The sequence below is a fragment of the Corvus moneduloides genome, chromosome 12 (assembly GCF_009650955.1).
Source record: "Corvus moneduloides isolate bCorMon1 chromosome 12, bCorMon1.pri, whole genome shotgun sequence".
Classification (NCBI taxonomy): Eukaryota; Metazoa; Chordata; class Aves; order Passeriformes; family Corvidae; genus Corvus; species Corvus moneduloides.
The window spans coordinates 6,665,715-6,689,195 of record NC_045487.1 but is presented as its reverse complement, the minus strand read 5'-3'; the positions used below and the strand labels follow the sequence as shown (position 1 = coordinate 6,689,195).

Sequence of the window (23,481 nt, the reverse complement as noted above, 5' to 3'; positions counted from 1 at the left end):
GAACTCCTGAGGGAGAAAAAATACTATTTTCTGTAGGAAAAATCAGGAGGACCAGATGGGACAGGACTCTGCTGGAAGATGAAAGCTAATCATCCATCTCTGAAGAGGTTTGTAATGTTTAAACTAGCTCCAAAGCCAGCCTAACCTTGGCCCCCTTTTTCCCAAGAGCAACCAGGAACATGGTCTCCTTTCCATTAAACCTTCTGAGTTGTGCGACCACAAACCTTCTAAGCACTTCTACCCACCAGCCGTTTGGGTTAAAATTGCTTCAAGTGGACTAATAGCTCACAAATGCACTGGAGACAGCGAATAAAGAACAGAAGATCCAGGGCTGGCTTCAGTCCCATTTCCTTAAGAGTATCAGGCTAAAAGAAAATATCTGAAAGACACCAGAACCTGAGGTGCCACTTACGTGATCTCAGTAATGTTTCCAGAGACCTGGACAGCCAGCTCAAGAAGGTTCATGACTCTCTCTTTGCACACCCATGGCTCTTCTATGCTGCAAAGGAGAATGCAGGCAGCTCTGCTTTATTCACATGCATGGATCCATCTCTGTCAGCTGAGTGTTCCACACTCTCAATACATGGCAAGGCTGCTTGGCTTAGCAGAGTAATGTCTGCATGGGAAACAGGGTGCAAACTGGCAACAGGCAGAAGTAGCCCAGCTTCCCTGCAGAGGAGTGGAGAATTTGCTACCCAGGTAAAGAGCAGGATGCTCTGGCAGTAGGAATGTGTCCACCAGAATTATCACCCTTCTTTGTAAGGCTGGCAGTGCTCTACAGAGTCAGCACAGTTTCTGGCCAGAGCTCTACACAAGGCTCAGTAGGAATCAAGGAGATAAAGCCAAATACCAGTAACAGAGTCAGCCATGGAAATTTCTCAGGCCAATGCTACCCGCCTTTGGAAGAAACATGGTTCACTTTTGGTTTTGATGAAAGGAGATTTTAGAAGATCAGACCAGCCTCAGAGCAGTATCTAAAAAAGAACAGTGAAACAGTACCTGATTTTCAGCAGCCCCAGATCTTTACTCAGGGAATGCAAAAGTCTTTCTGCAGCTTGGACTGTCACGTTGTTATTTGAGGACCTAGAACCAAAGCTCACTGTAATGAACAGCTCACAAACGAGCCCACCCAAACGGGTCCAAGAGCCCTTAACTCACGTGTACTCTGTCAGACCAGTGCACTTTTCCAGGAGTGAGAACAGCTTTTCCGAGTGCTCTGGCTGAAAGTTGCACTCTGCCAGTCTGAAAGGATGAGAGAGAGAACTGCCTTAGTTCATCACGTTTCAGGCTTTCTGATCCAGAAATCTCAGGCATCAAAGCCTAACCCCACAGAGAAAGAAGGATGGCACAAAAACCTGAAACACCTTTAAGGGCTTCCAAAAACAATTGTGGGAACACTTCAAAAGCATCTGTTGAGGTGTTCTGGTAGAACATTCCTGCATGCTACGGTGGCACTGGTTTTTGTAGCACCCTGTCCTGTGACAGGGACTGGAGGCACACCTACAGGTGCCCAGGTGGGGAACAGGCAGTGGGGAAGCAAAGAGAAAAAGGGATGTGGGATTCTCTGTGATGTGAGAAAGCTCTTCTCTGAAGGTGAGTCAAAGGAAACATGTCAGCTATTAATATAAAATATCTCCATGCCAGAAGCCAGGGGCATAAAGAGGTTTTGTCTGCCTTGTCCCTAGAAAAAGGACACCACCTTTGCCAAAGAAATCACCACAAGAAGTCTGTAACATTACCTCAAAATCTTTCTTGGGTCATGTCCACTTGTCAGCTTGATGATTAAAGTTGCTTTGGAGCACAAACTGCACAGAGAAGACACGAGTACGAGATTTAGAGGGATAATTACTATTTTTCCCAGTGGTCAGAATTTAATGATACTTAACTCCAGAAAGCAATCCAGCACAGCAGTGACAGAGGTACCTGGCCCAGCTCACCTCTCCCTGAAATAAACTAGCCCAGGGAAATGCTTCAATAATACCTCACTAAAGCTAAATTGGCATAAAGCAGCACTGCTGTTTGGAGAAGGAATCCTGACCTGTCCTGCTTTTATCTGCCTCCTCTGCACTCTCAGCTGAGCTCTGGGGAGAGGTACAAAAGGAGACTTATCTGCTTTAAAGTAGCCCAAAGATTCAGCACCACATGTAACAGCAGGAATGAATGGAAGTGCCCCGGTTAAAATCAGCTCAGGACAGACCAACTGGTCCCATGAACATAAACACTGATAAGGTCCCACAGATGTGCAGCATGGCCCAGTCCCATGACTGGAATCTGTGAGAAAAGCACTGCATGCCCTAGCAACGGGCCCAGAGCCCATGGGGATATTTTTGCCTGAGAGGAAAGGAGATAAAGATGCAAATCCAAGTAAAGAACATGGGAAATTGCTTTCTATTGCCTCTGAAATCTCAACATACTGGAGAGAACCTTAGACAGCAAATGCTGACTCCTGCCCTGAAGAGGTTCATTAACAGATACATACATGACAATAAGTGGTACAGCTGAGTATCTGTGTCTCTATACACAAAAATAACCTGGCCCTGTGGAAAGATAGTTCTGCTTGGCAGCTATGTTTGGCCATTAGAAATGGACATAAACAAATGCTTTAGGCAGTTGGACATAAAGGTAGTTGAAAACGTAGCCCTCATTATTACCTGAAAATGACAAATTTTCAATAATTAAAAGGAAAACAAGCAGGGAAGAATTAATGAAGAGCAACAGTCACCTGACTTGAACTTCAGTAGTGTTTCCAGATGTGACAAAGGCATTTATGAGATGCAGGACTCCATCCTGAGAAATCCCATTATGGCTGAGACTGCACAAAAGAGAAGGAAGGATTTTCATGTGTCAGGAGTCAGGGTTGTCCCCAGACTCCTCAGCCACAGAGGCAAAATTCCAGTTGGCAAAAAAGACAGAGCAGTTTGGGGGGTGCTGAGACCCTTCAGCTGTGGTCAATGCACAGAACCCCTCCAGGACACAGAGCTGATGACTTGGGGGACACAGTAAATGCAGTTTGTTTCTTGCACTTCAGAGGCAGCCGCAGCTGGAGCACTTACTGTCCCACCAGAAAGGGAAGGGGAAAGGCTGCTATAGGACACAGCTCAGCTCACAGCACCTGCAGGTCTTGAGTTACTCAAAGAGGACAACACACACAGAAAAGTGATGAACTGAAAACTCTGGAGGCTGGGTCAACTTCAGTCGCACCTCCCCGCTCTGGTCATTGCTATTTCCTGCTGACCCTAATAAAAAGACCTTTGCTTATTTCTGCAGGTTTTGGAGCAGACCCTGAGTCACTGTGGTCTGGAGGTCTCATGTTGTGCTCATGACTCAGAGCTTTCCTCCTAAGGCAGGAGAGGGCAAGAAGCACAAGCACCAGCTTCAGGAGGGATCACACCAACACCCCTCAGATTCACTGTGTGTTCTCTTACTTGAGGGAACAGGTACCGGGCACTCGATGCAAGTGGTCCAAGAGGCACCTCAGGCCTTCATCTCCCAGCTGATTCCTGGAGAGACTGAAAGGCAGAAGAACAATGTGGCCAACCAAAACTCAGCCTTTGAAACAGGTTGCCCAGAGAGGTGGGGGTTTCCCCATCCCTGGAAATATTCAAGACCTGGTTGGACAGGGTTCTGAGAAACCTGATCTAGTTGAAGATGTCCCTGCTCATGACAGGGGGTTAGACTAGATGGCCTTTAAAGATCCTTTCCAAAGCAAATTATTCTATAAGTCTATTATTCTTTTAAACAGCAATGCTCCTCTGAGAAGCTTTGAAGAAAAAGCTCAAATTTCCTGGAATTAAATTCTAGTTTAGCCAATAATGGTCTGTTTAAAACAAACCACTGCCTTATGAAACTACCTCATGCATAAGCTCCAGAGCAAGCTCAAATGAAGAGCTCAAGTGAAGCAACAAATGCCTCAAAACAGTCATGGAGTGAAGATCCCAAGGAAGTTGTCCCACCAGCACAAAAGGACCTGTGTTATTTCCAACTGATTGTGTTTCTCAGCAGTCTGAATGAGCACACATACCCTCGCAGACAGGCTGGGAAACTCCAGGCAATGCTGAACCCCACAAACAGAGCTCTCCCTCAGTGACTCTGCTCAAGGTCATAGTAACACCCCAGGCCCTACTTACTCTACTTCTGCCAGCCACCCGTGCTGCTCCAGGATGTTGCAGAGCTCCTCTACCTGCCCTTCCCCAATGGCACAGCCCGTCAGCCTGTGTGAAACAGCAGGAGAGTTAAAGCATGACCAGCAACCAGCTCAGCCCAAGCACTGAGAACTGCCCACCAGCAGCTGCACTTTTACACCAGTCTCTGTGGAGCATTCATGTTTTTTGCCATCTCCTTGGTGCCAAAATGGAGACACTTGACAGTTTTCTCTCCAGGGGTACTTAGGAACCATTGCTCCCAGCGAGGCTGCAGACACATCTCACATCACACAGATGTTCATATGGAGATTATCACCCAGAATTTGAGGCACACATTTGGAAAACGCAGTGAAGAGGGCTCAATTCCGGTGCTTGTGCAGCAGAATTTGGTGCAACTCAAGATGATCATAAGCAGTCCAGAAAAAAAGAGAAAAGCACGGCTCTCTGCCATCCCAATGCATCCAAATGGTTCTGAATTGCACTTTAGCAGAGGAATTGAGCCCTAAATCTTAAGCTGCTAGCCCAAGCTCCTTGGCCACCAGCCCATGAATTCTCAATACAAGAGGCAATCTGGCTCCCTGCACTAGTGCTTCAAACCCAGCCACAAGTGAATCACAGTGAGTGTTCTATGCCAGTACCTGCAGGATGTCCTTTGGCTTCGCATGCTTGCTCCTAAGTGCAAGAAGGCATTTTCACTTGACCTAAAGCAGACACAAAGGACAGCCCTTCAGCACTGATCTTCAAAGATGACAGGCTTTGTAGTCCCTTTAAGGCTGAGCTGCTGGGCTCCAAACAGTCTGAGTGTCTTACCAGACTTCCACCACTCTGACCCGCTCACAGAGGTTGATGGAGTTGAGGAGCAAAACAGCACAACGTGGGGACAAGGGGTTTCTCCTAATACTGTAAAGGAGGGGAAAGAAGAAACAATTAAATCAGGTCCTAAGAAGAGAGGCTCCCATACACCTGGCCCAATTTCCCCATTGTTCATTTTGAGACACAAAATATTGGATACGTCCCATTTAACTCAGGATGAGGGAGCAAGGACCTGAAGATTTGAGCATTGGCACCCTTTAACTAAAGGAGAGTCTCCTTTTGTCCCCTTTGACTAAAAAGGGGGTACAGACCAAGGGCTTACACTGAACAACTCCTCTTTGGGGCTACTGGACTAGAGGTACCCCACATTGGAAGCAACCTCCTGACTGGGCAAACTCAGTCTCACGAGACCCTGCAGCTCCTTCATGCTGCAACATCTTGTAAAAGATGGCCAAGTTCCTTCTGGGCTTTTTGTCCACACAGTGGAGTGCCCTAGCCCCTGACAGCGCTTCTCTGGCCCGAATTCCAGCATAAATGGCTGATATGCTGCCAGAAAACACCTTTGGTGTCAAGTGTGGCAGGATGTCAGATGCATGCAGGGGCAGAGCTGGGAGACACTGACCACACAAACAGCTGGTGTGTCAACCAACATTTCCTACACTTGTCGTGGATGCTGGAAGTCGTGTCCCATGGGAGCTGCTAAATGAGGATTATATGGTATGCTGTGCCTAGGGCAGATAGCTTTCCTCCTGTCCTTTTTTCCTCTCTGCTAAATACCATTAAAGTGCTGCTTTTCTTCTAGGAACAAGAAAAGAATGGGTGTGAAAGCATTTCTGCATTTTCTTTGCCTTTGTCTACAATTACTGATTAATGCTCCTAAGATATGCTGTGGTATTAACACTTCTCAAACCAATGTTTCATGGCAGCAGTCAAAGCAGGGACCCCAAACATTACCTCAGCAGTGTCAGATGACAGAGGGATGGCAGAAAGCTCAGTAATCTTTCAAGGCTCTGGACACTCAATGAATTTCCAGTCAGACTGTAAAACATGGAAGGAAACAAAACCCAGGAGAAACTGGTTCAATCCCTAATTACTTCTATAACATTTACATGGACATGCACACACACACGGTGTTATGGGCAAATTCTGTAAAAGGACATGTCCAGAAATGCCATGAAAGTTGGGCAAGATTTAGTCCTTACAGCCTGATCTCTGTGTTTCTCTACATCCTACAGCCAATTAGCATTCCAGTTTCAAGAGTCTTACTTTTCCATTACTGTACATTTATAAAATGATGCTACTGATGTCTTTCATGCAGGCAATAGGGGTATTACGTTACTTTTATTTGCTCTTCCTCAGTTTTTGTTCTGACCAATATTCTTCCAATTTTCTTGGTGCCAAGCTCCTGCCTGGAGTGACCACCTCTTCAGGAGCAGAGTTCATGGCTTAGTGGGCCAGGAGCTCTTGCTCTGGCTGTAGTACAAGCCAAAGTCTCAAGGAATAGATGACAAAAACTGTGTCTTGACACAGGACCAAGGAAGATTATGAGAACACATGTGTTCTGGGGTATTCACACACTGATATAGTAGACTTAGGAGAGGCCAAGGTCTCTTTGAAACAGGGCAGTAGGAAGCCTGGGTTTATCTAAGTATCTGGGTGAAGTTCTGTGGGGACTCCCTGGAAAATGTGGTGAGAGGAGAGCTGATGTACACCAGCTGCTACCCTGAACATCAAATCTGTGTCTGGGGGTTGGGGAGACAGACAGACAGGCAGACAGGCTGACAAGTGCACCATACTTACTCGATTTCTGTCAGCTGGGGACATTGAGCCAGGATCTGGCACAGCCTGGTCACATCCTCTGGACCCACTCTGCAGTCCCTGAGACTGAAGCAAACAAAGCACTCAGGAGCTGAACATGACCACAGGATGCCAGCATTCCCTGCATATCCCAGAGCCTGACATCCCAGGACAAGGCCCATAACGTCCCTCTCACTTCCACTATATATATATATATATATATATATATATATATATATATATAAAATATATATTTTTTGCTACCCTCAGTCTAGGACTGAGAAATCAAAACCTGTGACAACCAGATGACTTCACCATCCCTGAGCTGATTCGAGAGAGGCAGTCCACCAAAATACCCATACTTGGGTGTTGCCTCCCTAGAGCCACGTCATTGGTCATTCAGTTGTCTCTGGAGACTGGACAGCATCTTTCCCTGCTCTGCACTGTCTCAGCTCTCCCAGAGGAAGGCTGGAAATGGTGCCTCCTATGCCCTTCTCCAAAAAGGAAATAATAGAAGCCTTTTTGGGTGACAATCTGGCAGGTCTCCATGAGACAAATGTAGTAGCCAGACAGATCTGTCTCTCATTATTTATGGGTAGAAACTTCCCCTGCTGGAAAGCAAGACAATCCCCTCAAACCAAGCAAAAGATGCACTATTTATTTTCCTCTCTGAGGAGACAGCTGAAGGGATGGGTCTGTCCCACACACCACGCTGCACTAAAGACACAAACCCCCACAATCATCTCTCCCTACAGTCCTGGTGACAAAGGGAAGCTGGGGCTGCCATACCAAAAGCACCGTCCTTTTGCTTCCTCCTTGGGATGTGCCAGGGAACCACTTCTCCATCTGCCGGTGCTTCTGGGGAAAGAACAGTTCAGCCCCATGAGTTTTGCTGATGTTCTTGCCCCTATGTAGCCAACTCCCCATGAAGGGGGTGAGGCAGTGGCCTCATGTTCCAATCTGCTTTCCCTCACCGCCTGCCGGAATGAGGCTCAGCCCATCCCCAGAAGAAAAAGAGCCTTACTACCCCTCTTCCAGAGAGTTCTGCATGCACTCAGCACTTGGGCAGTGGCTGTGTCCTGGCCCAGCAGGGAGATGACTGCAGCCTGTATCAGCAGCTGGATGCTGCTGGCTAAGCCATGCCCTCAAGCTGCTGTCAATCCATCAGCCCTGGAACAGCTCACTGTGCGTCCCCCACCCTGGCTGGAGTCTGGAGCCAAGGGGCTCTTTGGCTGACACACCTCAGGGACCACACATCACCTTCTGTTTAGAATTTCACAAGAAGTTTAAAGGGCTTAGATGAGTGGGTATGATTTTACCTGACTCTTTCCCAAAAGGTCAGGTGAACCACCTGTGTGCGTCCTAAGCTGTAACCAGAAAAGAGCATCATCAGCATGGGGTTTGACAGCACAAGGTCCCGTATCACTCCTCAAAACCCACAGCTTGAGGTTTTAAATAGCAAAAAAATAGCAAAAGTTCTCCTGGTCATACCTGAGGCTCACTGTTTTAATGTGTTGCAGTGTAGATAAGGACTGAGCTAAGAAAAACACAGAGTTCAGGGAGATCTGGTTGTTGTTAAACCTACAGGAAGAAAAGGTGAAATCAGCTGCTGCAAGCAGAACTGAGCAATTTACACCACGCCACAGAACAGTGATCTTTGTGCAGCACTCTCAGGCTGCTTCTTTGCTGCCTTCTGCCTGTGTTTCCAACTACAGTTCTGCAAGCACAACTCACTCCCATATATTTTAAATTCGTCCTTCACTTTTAGTGTTCAGAGAATCACAGAATAACTGAGGCTGGAACTGAGCTGATCTAGTCAAACTCTCCTGCTCAGAGGAGGGTTAGCATGGAGGAGACTGCTCAGGACATTGTACATCTGGGTTTTTAACACCTCCAAAGACAGAGAATTCACAGTCTCTCAGGGCCACCTGTTCTAGTGAGATAGTAACTGGAGCAGTCTTGTCTTGGGAACAGTTCAATCAATCGAACAGGAACAATAAATATTTCTTTCAATAGTGCAGAATGGTGCCATACTCCTTAAGCCACAGTTCTGTACAGTGCACTTGCACTGGGAGTGCCAGGTGAAATACCCAGATAAACACAAGCCACCACTGCAGATGAATTCAGACTCCATCACTGAAGCTGAAGCTTCCCAGCACTTCCCTTCCTCCAAAGCTGTTCCCCTCAGGAGAGGAAGGACTGCTCCCACTGCCAATGAGGAACTCGAAGAGGAAAAATGCAGTGAGTTGCTAAAGACCTCTGGCCGTTTCAGAAACCAGGTGCCACACCTGACACAAGAACACCTGTCCCCTTCATGGAGGAGCAAGCACAGGGGCTCTCAGGCACGGAACTCAATCAAGCTTCAGGTGGAGTCAATCTGTTCTGGACTGGAGGTGGAGACACACACACAGCACAGTGCATCTGCCCAACACAGAACATCGCTGAAACTGATCCTGAAGAGCCCTTCCCAAATGTGCACTGTGCTTCCACAAACAATACTTCACAAAACCCAATCCATGCATAAAGAAAAAACAGGAGCTACTCACTTGAGAGAACGTAACATTTTCAGTTTTGGCAGGCACTGAAACAGCTGCAGAAGTCCCTCATCTCCCAGATAATTACGTGATAGGCTAGGATTTAAAGAAAGGCATTTCATTTTCATGGTAAAAAACCCAATAGGCACCATCAGCTCTATTATCTATAATAATACAACCCTGCAGAACAAACAAGTGGCATTCTCTCAGCATCTCAAATAACTGCAGGTAAAGACCATGGGAGTTAAGGAGGACTCACTCCAGCTCGGAGATGCGGCCACATTCCTTCAGGACTGCACACAGATTCTTCAGGTCACTGGCTTGAAAATTACAGTCTGTCAGTCTATGGGGAAAAAAGAAATCAAGCAGCCAGGTCTGCAGGATTTCAAACAAGGCTATCAACTTCACTCCTCTGAAAACTAGAGAATCAATGAGGAGATAATGAAATTAAACAATCCCCTTGAAGTACCTTGCTGTTCACCAGCTCCCACAGAGTCTCCAGGTGATGGGCCACCCCCTGCCCGGCACTGCAGGTCCCTGTGTCCTTTGTAAGGCTCAGGGTGGGTACCAGGTCACAGCCCCTCGCTGGGGGCTCCAGCCATTCCCCCCACCCAGAGCACAGCCTGCAGCTTCCATGGCAGCTGCACCCCGCGCTGCTGGCACTGGGGAGAGTCCCAGTTCTCTTGTGATTCACCACTCAGGGGTGCAGGTTACATTGGATACAGGATCCAGAGATAGGACTTGCATGAAGTACAATGAAAATTGGCCAAGGTACCTTATTTTTGGGGAATTGTTAGTTGTCTGGTTTTCCTCCCCATGTTGTTGGTCATCAGTAGAGAACACAGACTCTTCCCTAAGTGAGCACAAAGCCAGACAAAGGTAAAACACTTTTGCTTTAGCAATTTGGCAAATCCCTGGGGCTACCATGGCTCCAGCCCATGCCTGTATCTTGCCAATTGCAAGCTCTCCTTTTCTAACCAAATATTTCAGCATGCAGGCAACTGGGGAGAAGGGGAAAGATATTTCTATCTAAGATACAGTTTGATGGAGAATTCAGCTTTTGCTGAATTTAGCTGAATTTTGCTGAATTTAGCTTTTGCCTAAACAAGTTTTGTGAAGAGTGTACAAAAATCTGACTATATATAACTAAATGGAACTGCCTGTAACTAACTAAACTGTAACACTGTAACTAAAAACCACAACTACAAACATTAAAACTATAACTAAATATGACTATTCATAACTAAATGGAACATGCAAATCTTGAACCATCAGAGTTTGAAATGTCACTGGTGCCTTAAAGGAAACCACAGATCATGTGTCTCAGGCTGTCACTCTCTTTCAAGCACAACCATCGGGCTGTACCCCGTGACAGCTCTGCTGTTTCTCTCTGGCCAAGAGGTGGAATGCAGGTGTACCATGGGAAATGCTATTTTACAGTGGCCTCAGTCCACAGAGAACAAAGGTATAAACAGTGAACCTAAAATTCCAGGAGCAACAGGAAACCATTTCTTGGTCAAAACCTTCAGGATGAGATGTTTTAACCATATTTTTCTGAGGGGAAAAATTAAACTCCAAACATCTCGGATTTAGGAGTGCCATGATCCAGAATGCTTAGTGTTCTGAACTGCATGGATCTGTGAATCTTTTCAGAATTTGGTGTGGCATTCACTTGGTTTCTTACCCTCACTATTATCAGATAGCACAGGTGTCATTAAACAGCCTGCTCTGCTTAGGATGCTGTGGGTAGAAGTGTGCTCTAGGGACATAAAACACTACAGAAGGCAGTGGCAACTTTTAAAGTGGCTGAGAAAGCCAGAAGACAGTTCTACATTTAGATTTGGGGGCTGGGGAGGGAGGTAGGAATTGCTGTGAAGTAAAATGCTACCCTTGGTACCTACACAGGATGCAGGAACTAAACAGGATGCTGAGATAACACCATTTGTGCACACAGCCTACCTAGGAGGAATGGAAGCAAACTCTCTGTCTTCTCTAAACCTCAGGACTGCAATATCACGACAAAGGCTGTGAAGAAGAGAAGTAATCAATCGATGTCATGGCTTGATTATTTACAGGACTTCTTGTTTGGTTTTGTTCTGCAAAACTCTGGTGACGCCAATCACTTGTGCTTAAAACACTCCCAAAGCAAGAAAAAATAATCTCCATCAGTTTTAAATCCTGGTTGGATCAAATGATGCAATATCTGATGATCCAGTTTCTCTGAGTCACTAGACAAAGCACAGACAAAATTGCTATACTTGAACTCCAGTGTGTTTTCAACTACTAGAGGAGAACTTCCAGTTCTGCTCCACGAGGTGTCACCAGTTCTCATGCTCCGCAGAGATCTCCTGTCTCCAGAACTTCCCAAGGCAGAGAGCAGGGAAGCGTTTTAAAACTCCGCCATGCACGAAAGGACAGCCAGTTTTGTAAGCTCTCAAATTGTGGTTGATGGCTCTGATAAATCAGCTTACAGCAATGTATCCCCAAGCGTCAGTGTTAGCAACCACCCTGGGACATGTTCTTCACCCACCGCACTCCTGAGCTCACTCAACAAAAACCTCAGAGCACGACTCCCAGACTTGTATATTGGGATTAGCCCCAGGAACGATTCAAGACCTACATACCTGACCTGCACCTCCATCACCTTCGGGCAGGTATTTACTGACTTCAACAGGTTGCAAATGCCAGTGACAGAGAGGTGGTTTTGACTGAGACTACGAAAGAAAAAGGCAATTAGCTGGTCCCTGAAATCTCACAGGACTGTCCTAGTAAAGCAGTTACCAGTGTCCTGCATGCTTGACACCATTTCACTTCAGAAGAGGTCAAGTTGGTTTTGTACAAGGCAACACTTACTTCAGCTGTTTTGAAATCGATATGCAGGTGAGGCTTTCCAGCAGGCAACTGCAGCCTTCATCTCCAAGCTTGTTGCCTGATAAACTGAAGCATTTTCCAGTTAGTTAGGACTGATTTGAACAGGAAAAACAACAAAGCTCTCAAAACCTGCTTGCTTTCCCTTTCTTACAGTTGCTTTTTTCCTGGACTGTTCTTCTGTCCCAGATCAACCTTCTTTGCTTATTTCTGCATGAATCAACTTCAGCCAAAAAAGTTTTAGCCCTTGGGCAACACGACTCATGTTTTAGACCCAAATCACCTTGCTTTAGAAAATCTATGATCTTTAAGGCTCCTTCCATCCCAAATCAGTCTGTCCTTCTATGATCCCCTGCTCCCACCACCTGCCTGCAGCCACTCAACAGGAAGGAAAGGAGGCACTCACTCCACTTCAGAGAGACAGGAACAGCTCTGGAGAATGGCCACAATCCTCTTGGCATGTTGGGAAGACAGTCTGTGATCCTGCAAGCTGTGAACAGGAAGGGTTAGTGAGCAATGAGGGGCTGGGGGTGCCACTGTCTGGGCCAGATAGGATTTCTGTTGTTATTTTTCTTTACTGATTCAGGTTTATTTCACACTTTCCCACATGTGGAAATACCCTCTCTCCTTAAGGACCAACACATCTGCTATTCCTGCCCTTCTACAGTACCTGTCATCTGCAAATCACATGCACCAGCAGGACTTTCAATGTCTACTCTTACCATAACTTCACGTGTCTAGTTGGAATTACATGTTCTTTATTCTCTTCCAACTTCAAATCCAAAGATCTGCAAACAAGCAAGATATTTGGCTTTTAATATGCCTTCATGAAATATCTGACAACTTGGGTCCTGGTTTATATTTTCTAGCAGAAACCACAAGGTCAGTGTTGTGTGTTTTTCAGCAGCTTTGCAATAGAAACATGGCACTTCAAGCTTACACAGGCACTAAAGATCTGCTTTTGTGGATCTGGTTGTAGGTGTGTGCAAAACCAGCTATTTTAGTTACATTTCTCATCGCTCAGGAGGACCCAGCCCTGCCAGCTGCAAGGGCAGAGGTCACCAGTTCTGCTGTCAGTGTGGTTTATGGTGACACCAAGCTGATGGTTTCAATCAGCATAACTGAACACAGTGCAGTTTCTCACCTTGGACCTTTCTCAGATGCGCCAGAAAAACAAATAATCGTGGTGTCCACCCTGAAAAAGAGATCCAGGTGAGTATTAGGGAACAGGTGTAAGGATGCCATTTGTTTAGCAGAGGTGTTTGCTAAGGACCAAAGCTTTTGCCTGGATACTAAAGAGGGCCTTGACACCTGCGTCACCAGGTCGTTGGCACAGCCAAGCAGCAGCCACGTGCTCAGAGGGCAGAGGACACCCCACGTGTTGAGCTGGGGTTGCAGTGCAGATGAGACAGTCACACAGTGAAAAAGATTGGGCCAGGAGTTTGGTTTTTTTTGCAAGACCAGAAGTTTGTTGGGAAAAGGTTCAGTAGAAACTCCCTTCCAGCAAGAAAAATAAGAAAAAGCCATATGCAATTTGAGTTACACCAGGGATTACTTTGACCTGTTAAACTTAGAACATAAGACAACCACAAGAAACACAATGATTTAAAAAATCTACCCTTTGTCATCCTGGACACATGAAAACCCCAAACCCTGTAATTTAAAGGAACGCAGAACTAGAGCTAAATCCACACATTTTCAGTAAACTTAGCTGACTGATAGCAAATTTATGCTAGTTGGTAAAGAATTTCCTGACTGATATATTGGAGAGCTTAAAAGCAAGTTTAAATTCTCTTATGCAGGAAGAAATGTCACACCCTGCAAATGGTTTTATAGACCAAGGATAAAATGACCTATTCAAAATACAAAGAGGAAGTACATGGTATGATGAATTCACATTTTGTTTCCAATAGAAAAGAAAAAATGAGTCAAATTGATTTTGCCAACAATTAAGCTGAAAAACAGTGTCCATTTAAAGTCAGTATCTAAAGAGACAACCTACTTGCTTTTGTAAGAACTCTCAAGTATTGGTACCTGACACACAGTTCAGTAACATTTTGACACACGATGCCTTCCTTTGCCAAACTGAGAACAGCGTTCAAAGAAAGATGGTTGTTGCTCAGGCTGTGAACATGAGGAAAAACAAAACCTCAGCTGCTGGACTCCACAGCACATTCTTTTGCTACACAAATGCCCTCTGCTCTGTTCCCCAGACATCCTGAAGCGCACACACGTTCTTTTAGTTAGCGGATTTCCCCCAAACTTCTGAATTTTGCATCTAGGACTCGACAAAAGCATTATCAGATCATAGTTCTTTCTCTGCAAGCTATAGCTCCCATGAATTTAGAATCAGAGATAACTCTTCTATGTGCAGCAGAAGGGTCATTAACCAGTTTAGGGTTAGTTAGTGGAGGTTCTTCATACCTTCATGATTGCACCACCAACCCACAGTGCAGTTAAACTCCCACTACAACAAATCCAGTTTAAGTGTGGCTTATTAAAGCAGTGAGGCCTGAACACAATCCTCCAGCCTCCGAGGATTTGTTCTTTAATTGCATGTTCATTCTGTTTCATTACTCGTTGGACCTCATTAAATATGAAATGCAAGATCTGCTTGTTCTCAGGGCCATGGGGCACCTTTCCAGAGAGCCTCGAAGGAATCATCCCTGAGAACTGCACTCTGTGTGTGTCTGTGTCTGTGTGATAGAGACGGGTGAGGGAGGGGTGATTACAAATGGCACTGGTCTCCTGCCTTTTCCATAGGATAAGCTGCTTCTCTGGGGGCAGGCTGGCATTCCCCACAAGCTGTTATCAGTGTGCCCAGGAAAGCAAGAGGAGCAGGTACATTCCTCCTTTCCTCCCTCCTTCTGCCATGCTTTTAAACACTTCTAACCATATGGCAAAGCCAGTAGTTCATTCCTGGATGGGATCCAGCAATGACTGCAGGTATTTTGGATTCACCTGCTTGCACCTGAGGGTGTGTGGAAGACCTTTAAAAGCAGAGTCTCTCCCTTTCAGCTGGGGTGAGTAGGCAGTGCTCTGTCCTCATAGCTTTGTGTCTATCCCTGTCCTGTCACACAAACTACACTCAGACTCCAGCACTTGCAGCAGCTCTGCTGCTGCTTCAACTGCCCCTGGCAGCTCTTCAAAGGCTTTAAATCCCTTCACAAGCCAGGCTGGTTCTTTCCACCTAAAAAGCTGCAGATCCATGCTGGGAGTTTTGCTGGCAGGCTGTCCCTCTCAGTCAGCACTGGACTGCCACTGGAGCGTTTGAAGGAGCAGCACAGGAGAAGAGGGCTCTGGAAAGGTTGAGAAGCTCTGATGGAGCCAATCCTCCCTTAATCAGAGGTGAGACATCTCAACCTGAACTTCACCAAGGGGAAGAGAAGAAAAAGTCAAGCTAGGCACTGAGCTGAGCACATGCATTGTAATTCCTGGAGAGGTGTCAGTGCTGCCAGGACTCCCTTGGGATGATTTTAAGACACCTGGATAAGAACTGTGAGGCTGGGTCTATCTCAAACTGAGTCCAGCACAGTCCTGCTTGCACTTAAGTGTCTGTGCCTTGGTTTGGTGGCCCACATATCTCTGTGCTATGCTTGGCTTCACAGTAGCTACCATTTTTAATAGGTTTAAGCCATTTTTACTCACTCTACTTTCTTCAGCTTTTCCATTCTGGAAAACAGGTCCATCACCCTCTTCACTTCTGGGTCCCGTATCCGATTGCCCTGCAAGCTGCACACAGATTCATTCTCATTAGCATAACCAAGGACGGAGTGGTTGATTTGATGGTCATTGCCACAACACACTCACTTTATTTCCTCAAGCTGGAGGCAGTGTGATGCAGACTGGACCAAGTTAGTCATCCCCTCAGCTGTGATGCTCCCGCCTGTCAACCTGGAAAGAGAAAGGATCACTCAAACCAAGCAGAGCGAGGACTAGAATCCCCTGCAGCACATGGCAAGCCTGTCTCAGACCTGTGCCTGCACCGTGTGCCCAGCACACAGACACAGAGGCAGCAGCCTGGCTCTGCCACCTGCAACCAACTTCATACTCCTTTTCCAGCAGGGCAACACAATACTGCTCTTGATGCCAGCATAAAGCAAGAGGCACTCATGTCTGTGGTGCTCTGTGTAGCACTGTTACCCTCCCTACACAGCACAGAACAGTGGAGTGAGCCTGGAGTGAGCCAATGTCACTGAACTGGTAGGGAACAGACAGGAAGGGAGAAGGCACTGATGTTACAAGCAAAGACTTACTCTAATTTCCTCAGGCTTCCCATTCCTCGTAAGCCCTTTGAAAGAGCAGCAGCAAAGTCATCACCACATCTCCTGCTACGAAAGCTAAAATGTGAAGAAAAGGGGAAAAAGACAAACACACCAAAAGCTGATATTTTCATTTGCTTGCAGGACTCACCCTGCCCTCATAGTGTTGAGAAATGCCTATCATCTTCCCTCTTATCTACTGCATTAACTACCCTGTTGTTCATATTAATCAAAATGGAAAAAACAAATACAAAAATACAGCCAGAATGGATTTATCACCTTATTATCCTTCAATCACTCATAAATTCTTTATTTCCTACATTTCTGCAGTACTGAAGTTATGCTGTTCAGATCAAATTTTCCCACATCGCCTTTCTCTTCTAGAACAAACTTGAGGCCTGACCTTCCAACTCATTAGTCCTTCTCCCCACCCATCAGCTCACAGCACTCACTGTGTTTACCTCAAGTGTTCCACATTTTTACAGCCAGCCAGAACCTCCAAACACTCAAGGTCCACAAGACATCCTGCAAAATCCAAACAAGTCAAATCCTGGCCCGAGTTTATGACAAAAACCAAAGCCGACATGTCCAGAGTTGTCAGTCTAAAGTTTTTAAACTCATACTTGAAATTCAGCAGGCTCCCAATGTGCTGGGCTACGTCGAGGTTTTGCGTTTCAAAGGTGCAGTGGCAGAGCTCAAGGACCTTAGGCCCTGTCAGATGAGTGGCTGCCAGTTTCTTGAGAGATTGCAGGATCACATCCTGCTTTTCCTGCACCCACGCTTCATCTTGCTCTGCTAGCAGCATCAGAAATGTCCTACACTCTTTTGACGACAAGCCCGAGAGAAATATGTGAAAACTCTCCATAAACTCGGTCTTTGTCTCATTCTTTAAAGTCCATTTTGACTTCAAGAAGAACTTCTTCTTCAAGTAATTCTTGTCCACCCTCCTACTCACCATGAGACACAGTGCTGCAAAAAACTCCTGCAAGCTCAAGTGCACAAAGGCATAGCCAACCTCTGGGCAAGTGCCACTCGTCTTCACCTCAAATAGAGTCAGCAATCCATGCAAGGAAGCAAATTCCTTCACATCCTCGGGAATATCATCAACATAAAATACAAGTTTCTTCTCTTCCAGGCCTCTCAGTGCAAGATCAAACAGACCCAAAATGGCCTTTTTGTTACAGTTCAGCTGAGTCTCCTCATCGCCCGCGCAGTCTCCCTGCTGTTTGTTTAGGAAGATGAGAAACATTTTGATATAAAACTGTGTCATAGTCTGGGGAAGCTCCACACTCATCTGGTGTTTAAGGAGCAAATACTCCAAGCAGATGCACACAATGTTACACAGAGCAGGGATGAAGCACATGCTGAGGAGCTTGGTGTTGTTCTTCACATGAGCAATGGCTCGTTCTCGGAATGAATGCTGACGAAAATAGTGGCTGATATATTCCTCAACCTTCTTATGGTCAAATCCCCAAATTTCTGCCAACACACCTACTGTACATAATAAGAAGTCAGGTAGCCTCTTAGGTCGGCTGGTGACCAGCACTGTGCAACCAGGCAGGAGCTTCCCGTGACAAAGGTCTGCAAAGAGCTGGGCTATGGACATAGGGGAGGTAACAGCTGGGCCTCTCTTAGAGGAGAATGACACATCCATGTTAGCTGCAAACTCATCCAGCCCATCAAAGATGATCAGTGTCTGCTGGGCATTCTCCAGAAGGTCCTGGAACACTGCGTCAGGGCTGTCCTCTGGCTGAAGGAACATGTCAAACAAAAGCTCCTTCAGGGTCAATTTGCTTTTCAACAAATTCAGCTGCCGAAACTCAAACAGGAAAGTGAAGAGAAAGTGAGGTAGGACACCTTCTGCCCATTTCTGACAAATCCTGTGCATTAGCCTGGTCTTGCCTGTACCTGGTTTACCAAACAAAAAGACCACCTTTGTCGTGTCCGATGGGGCCTCACTACAAAACAGATCTGACACTTTCATGGCTGTATCTGCACATTCTTCTGGCTCAGGAGCACCTGCCACATCCTCTCGGGGTTTCTCTGTTCTCTCTTTTAAGCGGGGGACTTTTCTCTGATGAATGACAACGTTGACAAAGGCTTGGTTGAAAGGTGGCTGTGTTTGTTCCTGTGCTTCTGCTCCTGCTTCTCTCCTGCTTCCATACCTCTGGCGGATAGAATCAATGAGGAGATGCCGGTACTTTGCAGATGAATCTGTGAGAGAAGACAACAGAGGGGGTATGAGGGTGAAAAAGTTAGTTGTGAGTCATTACAGATCCAAAATACCACTTAGAAACAATGGCCCTGATCAGAGGTTGCTGGGTAGAAATGACGAATTTTGAACTCATGAAAATAACCCTTAACTTTTCCTATTTTTGCACAGAGGCCAAAGGAGAACAACATTCAGGAAAAAGATGAAACAGCTTCATATGAAAACTAAACCTTACTATCTCTAAGGTGAGAATTAGGTATCTGTGCATTATGTACATTATTCCCTGTTCACCAGCTCCCTCTTCACCCACGCTGGCCTCTTAACCCTGGAAGCTGATTTCTTGGGTGTTTCTGCAAAGATGTTAAATAGGTCCTTTCCTAAGAGGGAAGCCCAGCACAGCTTCTGGAACACCCACATACCCAGTCGTTGCTGTTTGGCATCCTTGTCACCCCCAGAGCTGCTGCAATGGCGACGGCGAGCAGACCCTGAAAATCGAAAGGTCAGAACCGTGTCAAAAGAGCATTTTGAATGGCAGTGTATTAAAGCTGGGCAAGACTCCCCAGCAAAGCATTTGGGGAGCTGAAGAGGAAAAATTGGACAGACAAAACAATTTGTAAACTCAGGCTGAGATTACAGAATTGCTTTTTCTGAGATGGGCCACCAGCACCTCACAGGTGAGTTTTTTTGTGGGCTGGGTGATGCACCTGCCTTGCTTTGAACACAAGAACTGCTTTGTTATCCTGGGGAACGTGGCAGGGAATATCTGCTTCTGGGGAATGCAGGGCCCACAGATTCCCAAGGTTGTTCATGGTGGTTAATTCCCTGGTTTTTTATGGTGCACTGTCAGATGGCAAGAATTGCCAGAGCTGAAAGAGGCACGTCTTTCTTAACTGGTCTTAGTAAGATTCAGCACTATTTTCACATTTCCATTCCACCAGCAACTGGCAAGACAGTCTCACTAGGACAGCACAGCAGCTGGCAGCAGTCTGAATGCAGAGCAGAGGTCACTTTTTCCTTCTTGTTTTCAAGATCTTCAATCTGCCTGTGACACACAAGACAGTGCCATGTGACATTTGCAGTGCTGTGACTCGGAAGTCTCTGAGCAAAAAGCAGAGGCAGAAGTGTCTCTTCATGATCTGCACCAACTAGGAAGTTCCAAATTCAGCCCTGAAGAAAACCCTACTATCTGTTATTTTAAGCTCATATTTTGACAACTCTGGAGTGGTTTCTGCTTGATCAATGCCTGAATAATTTTTCTGCTCTTTCTTTAAAAGCCAGACCAACTTCCTCCACCTACCAATGAACTGACCACAGTAAAAGTGCAAAAAGCATGGGTTTTGTAGAGTGGGTGGGAGATTCTTGCAGAGAAACTAAAATGAGAGAGTTCCTTAGCAGAGGGCCAGCAAGGCTTTTCTGAAATTCAGGGAGGGAAAACAAAAACAGGGGAGGTTCACATGGAAAGCACCAAGAACAGAACAATGAAACATGAAGTTGCAGTGGTTTCTCCACACCTTGCCAATGCTGAGCAGCAATACTTGGTGTGTTTGTAGCCCTGCCCAGGCCATGGGCAGAGAAAATAAACTCCAAGAGCACAGTGCCCCAGGGTCTGTTCTGGCCTTACCTTTTGGCACAGATGACTGGGCTCTCGTATCTGTGGATGCTTCTTCTGTCTGGCTGAAGTTGCCTAAAAGAGTTGAATGGGAAATTAGATATGGTTAATGTGAGCATTCTGCTCTTGAAATTTGGCATGCTGCTGGCCAGAGACAAAAGGTGAGCAGCTTGCAACACAGACAGTGGCACAAACCAAGACTCAGTGTGAGGGATGCAAACATCCAGGTTTCAGGGTCCCCATCTGATGTTTTCCTTTCAGATTGCTCTAAAGTACAGGTAAATTCTGCTTTCGAAGGAGGAGAAAAACAACTTTTCTCTCTGATACAAACAAACTCAAGCGTATGGGCAGCTTTGGCTGGTCTGAAACCACAATGTGGCCCAAAAGGGAAGCCCTACTTTCCTGCTCCTGAAAACAGGGTTTTCTGTGAATAAACCACTGGCAGAGTCAGCAGCCCAGTCAACGGCCTTCTCTGACTCTCTGCACGGCTCAAAGCTGCCACAAAACCCCCTCAGCATAACCAGAAGCAATTCACCTTCAGAAGGATTAGTGATGCTCAGCTGTTACTACAAAAGTTAAACAAGCATAAGCCAGCTCCATAACCTTAAGAGACATCTTCTTTTATGATATGTCACAGAATCAAAAGGCTGAAAACTGTTTCAGCTTCAGTCCTGAGAGAAATCCCCCAATGGTCCACATTCCCTGTTGCTTGTCTGGTCTTTGCCCTGTTTCATATCTCCCAAAATAGCTGCTGCTGCAGTTAGTCACAAAGGCTGGATCCACCCAACTGATGCAACTCATAAGAGTTACTGCAAGCAGGATGTGAAAAACAGTACCGTTGAGAAGGTATTATCCTGTCAGACTTCATGCAGAAGAGAATTTATCACCAGATAAAGCAACCCACTAAAGGAGGGGCACAGCTTAGCTGGTGCCACAAGCCCTCACAAGGGAGAGCGTGTGCACAGTCTGTAGTTTGCAAGATAACACACACTGACTGTGGTCCTTATGAACTGCATCGTTTTCTCTAAAGCCTCTGCTAATGAGAGATGTGGGGAAGTGGTTTTGTGTGGTAATTTTAAACTTCTGTATTTCTTGCCTTTCTGGATCAGGAAAATTAAAAAATAACGATTAAAAGTCCACAGAACAAAGATATTGTAGTCTTTTCTCCTTCAAATAAATCCATCCAAAAATTGCCTCCCAGCTTTATTGGAGATGGGGGTGCACAATTTTTATTGGTTTAATCTGTTTATGTTGGGAGGTTTTTTAACCTCAAATTACATTTCTAAGCCAGAAGTTGTGCTTCCAAGAAAAACAAGGCCATGCAAAATGAGGGCACTGGTGGTCTCACTGCCTAGACTGGGTGATGGTGATGGGTGGCCAAGGTGTTGGCGGTGTTTGCTCAGAGGAAGCTGGCCTGACCTCTCTTACCTTCTCCTGCAGAACTCATGAGCAGGATCTCCAGATCCAGGGGTAGGTCATACTCCATGCAAACGGACTGTGCAAAGTGTTTCCAGGCAGCAGGACCAGCCTTCTCCAGCAGGTCAAGGAGCACTGAGGCTTTTTCTTTGTGGTCAGTGATTCCATCCAGTCTGCTCAGGGCCGCCTCGGGGACAAAGGGCTGGGAAGTCATGAGCAGCCAGTCGGGACAGTGACTGAGGAACTCCACGAGCTGGGGGCGGGCTCTTGCTACAGCTGCTCTCAGGTCTAGATCGTCATCCTGAAATGGGGGCTAGAGGGGTGAAGACAAAGGGCAGCAACGGGCACAGGAGCACAAGATGTTCACCCACACAGCCCTTCATGGCTTTATCTGCTTTTCTACCGCTTGGCCTAACCCAGAATTTCTTGCCCTTACTCCCAGAGTATCGAGTAGAGATCTGAGCCCAGTCATGATGGTGCAAGGCTGGCAGTCTTTGTCTGCACAGTGCCGGACAGCAGGACTGGGAAGGACAGGAGCAATCCATGGCAGTCTCTCTGGCACCAGCCAGGGAGAAGCTGTTGACATTGGTATTGCTGCAGCGGCCATCAGCCAAATATAACATCCCAAGCATCTCTCACATGTACCAGGACCTCTGGGGAGGTCAGGGATGTTTTTGTTATCATTCAAGCCTTGACTTGAATGCTTACACTGCTTACACAGAGTCAAGGCTTTTTCTGCTTCTCATAACACCCTACCAACAAATAGACTGGGGATGCACAAGAAGTTGGGAGGGAACATAGCCAGGACAGCTGACTTCAACTGGCCATATGGCATCATACTCAGAATATAAAGCTGGGATAAGAAGGAGGAAGGCAGGGAGTTAGAGTGATGATGTTTGTCTTCCCACATCACCATTACATGTGATGGAGCCCTGTTTTCCTGGAGATGGCAGAGCACCTGCTTTCCCATGAGAAGTTGTGAATGAATTCCTTGTTTTGCTTTCCTTGTGTGTGCAGCTTTTGCTTTACCTGTTCAGCTGCACAAGTTTGTGCAGGACTCCCCTGCACAAAGGGCTCAGGTAACTGTTCTTGCTGCTCATTCTTTGGGGAGGAACAACTCATTTCTGCTTTGGTGACAATGCCACCTCCATTCCCACTTCCTTCCCACAAAGCCATGCACAAAATCTCCTACCTGCATTGTGGTGTAATCAGTCTCCTTCCAGTTGTCAAGTGCAAAGGTGGCTTCTGCTCCATATTCTAACAGAGAATCAATCTGCTAGAGGCAGTCTCAGCACACAGACACACCCCAATATGTGGGACATGCCTCACTTGGTGCAAATGCCTGGGGATAACAACAACAGAGCTTGATGTAGACATGCCAGGCCATGGAAATTACATGGGTCACAAATCTAAAAGCCCTGCCTTTGACCCAAGGGTCAGCTGTGATGTTTTTCATCTCTTCTCACTCAAACCAGCAGTGACCACAAAGTTTCAACATTTGAGGATTCACTCCTGGTCTGATGAAAATGCAGGACTGAGCCTTGTGCCCTAGGCTGCAAGTGAAGACAGCTTTAGAGGAACATGTCATGGGAATCACAGCTTTTCTGGTGTCACTGTCTGATTTGAGCTGGGCTATGCCACTCTGCTGCTCTTAGCCCCTCCGTGGAAGCTGATGCAGAAGCAGCAGCATCTTGCTCAAGTCAGGCAATCAGTCACACCAGAAAAGCTGTGAAAAGCTGATCCTCTGAGACTACACAGCTTTCACAAAAGAGTTTCAAGTGTAGGGGGCTGAAAATGCCCCCAGTGTCAGTGCCAGCTCCCCACCTCT

At 46.3% G+C, this 23,481-nt stretch overlaps 1 protein-coding gene across 3 annotated transcripts in view; it reads right to left on the bottom strand.

Annotated features, from left to right (window-relative positions):
* NLRC5 (NLR family CARD domain containing 5) overlaps positions 1-23,481 on the bottom strand; it is a 37,040-nt gene that overhangs the window by 9,916 nt on the left and 3,643 nt on the right. The window contains exons 2-33 of one of the 3 annotated variants that reach the window (XM_032122016.1): positions 22,846-22,995; positions 21,666-21,966; positions 20,250-20,312; positions 19,048-19,113; positions 16,878-18,630; positions 16,411-16,494; positions 15,965-16,048; positions 15,803-15,886; positions 14,189-14,278; positions 13,299-13,349; positions 12,877-12,942; positions 12,561-12,644; positions 12,140-12,223; positions 11,911-12,000; positions 11,246-11,311; positions 10,062-10,139; positions 9,546-9,629; positions 9,299-9,382; positions 8,244-8,333; positions 8,072-8,119; positions 7,542-7,610; positions 6,756-6,839; positions 5,910-5,993; positions 4,953-5,042; positions 4,781-4,843; positions 4,128-4,211; positions 3,426-3,509; positions 2,723-2,812; positions 1,740-1,805; positions 1,159-1,242; positions 1,000-1,083; positions 413-499 (exon numbers count right to left, since the gene is read on the bottom strand). In XM_032122016.1, coding sequence (XP_031977907.1) covers positions 413-499; positions 1,000-1,083; positions 1,159-1,242; positions 1,740-1,805; positions 2,723-2,812; positions 3,426-3,509; positions 4,128-4,211; positions 4,781-4,843; positions 4,953-5,042; positions 5,910-5,993; positions 6,756-6,839; positions 7,542-7,610; positions 8,072-8,119; positions 8,244-8,333; positions 9,299-9,382; positions 9,546-9,629; positions 10,062-10,139; positions 11,246-11,311; positions 11,911-12,000; positions 12,140-12,223; positions 12,561-12,644; positions 12,877-12,942; positions 13,299-13,349; positions 14,189-14,278; positions 15,803-15,886; positions 15,965-16,048; positions 16,411-16,494; positions 16,878-18,630; positions 19,048-19,113; positions 20,250-20,312; positions 21,666-21,966; positions 22,846-22,851 — 4,325 coding nt within the window. In that variant the 5' untranslated portion in view covers positions 22,852-22,995. The remainder of the gene's footprint in view (positions 1-412; positions 500-999; positions 1,084-1,158; positions 1,243-1,739; positions 1,806-2,722; positions 2,813-3,425; positions 3,510-4,127; positions 4,212-4,780; positions 4,844-4,952; positions 5,043-5,909; positions 5,994-6,755; positions 6,840-7,541; positions 7,611-8,071; positions 8,120-8,243; positions 8,334-9,298; positions 9,383-9,545; positions 9,630-10,061; positions 10,140-11,245; positions 11,312-11,910; positions 12,001-12,139; positions 12,224-12,560; positions 12,645-12,876; positions 12,943-13,298; positions 13,350-14,188; positions 14,279-15,802; positions 15,887-15,964; positions 16,049-16,410; positions 16,495-16,877; positions 18,631-19,047; positions 19,114-20,249; positions 20,313-21,665; positions 21,967-22,845; positions 22,996-23,481) is intronic. The other 2 variants (XM_032122017.1, XM_032122018.1) reach the window with 2 other exon arrangements.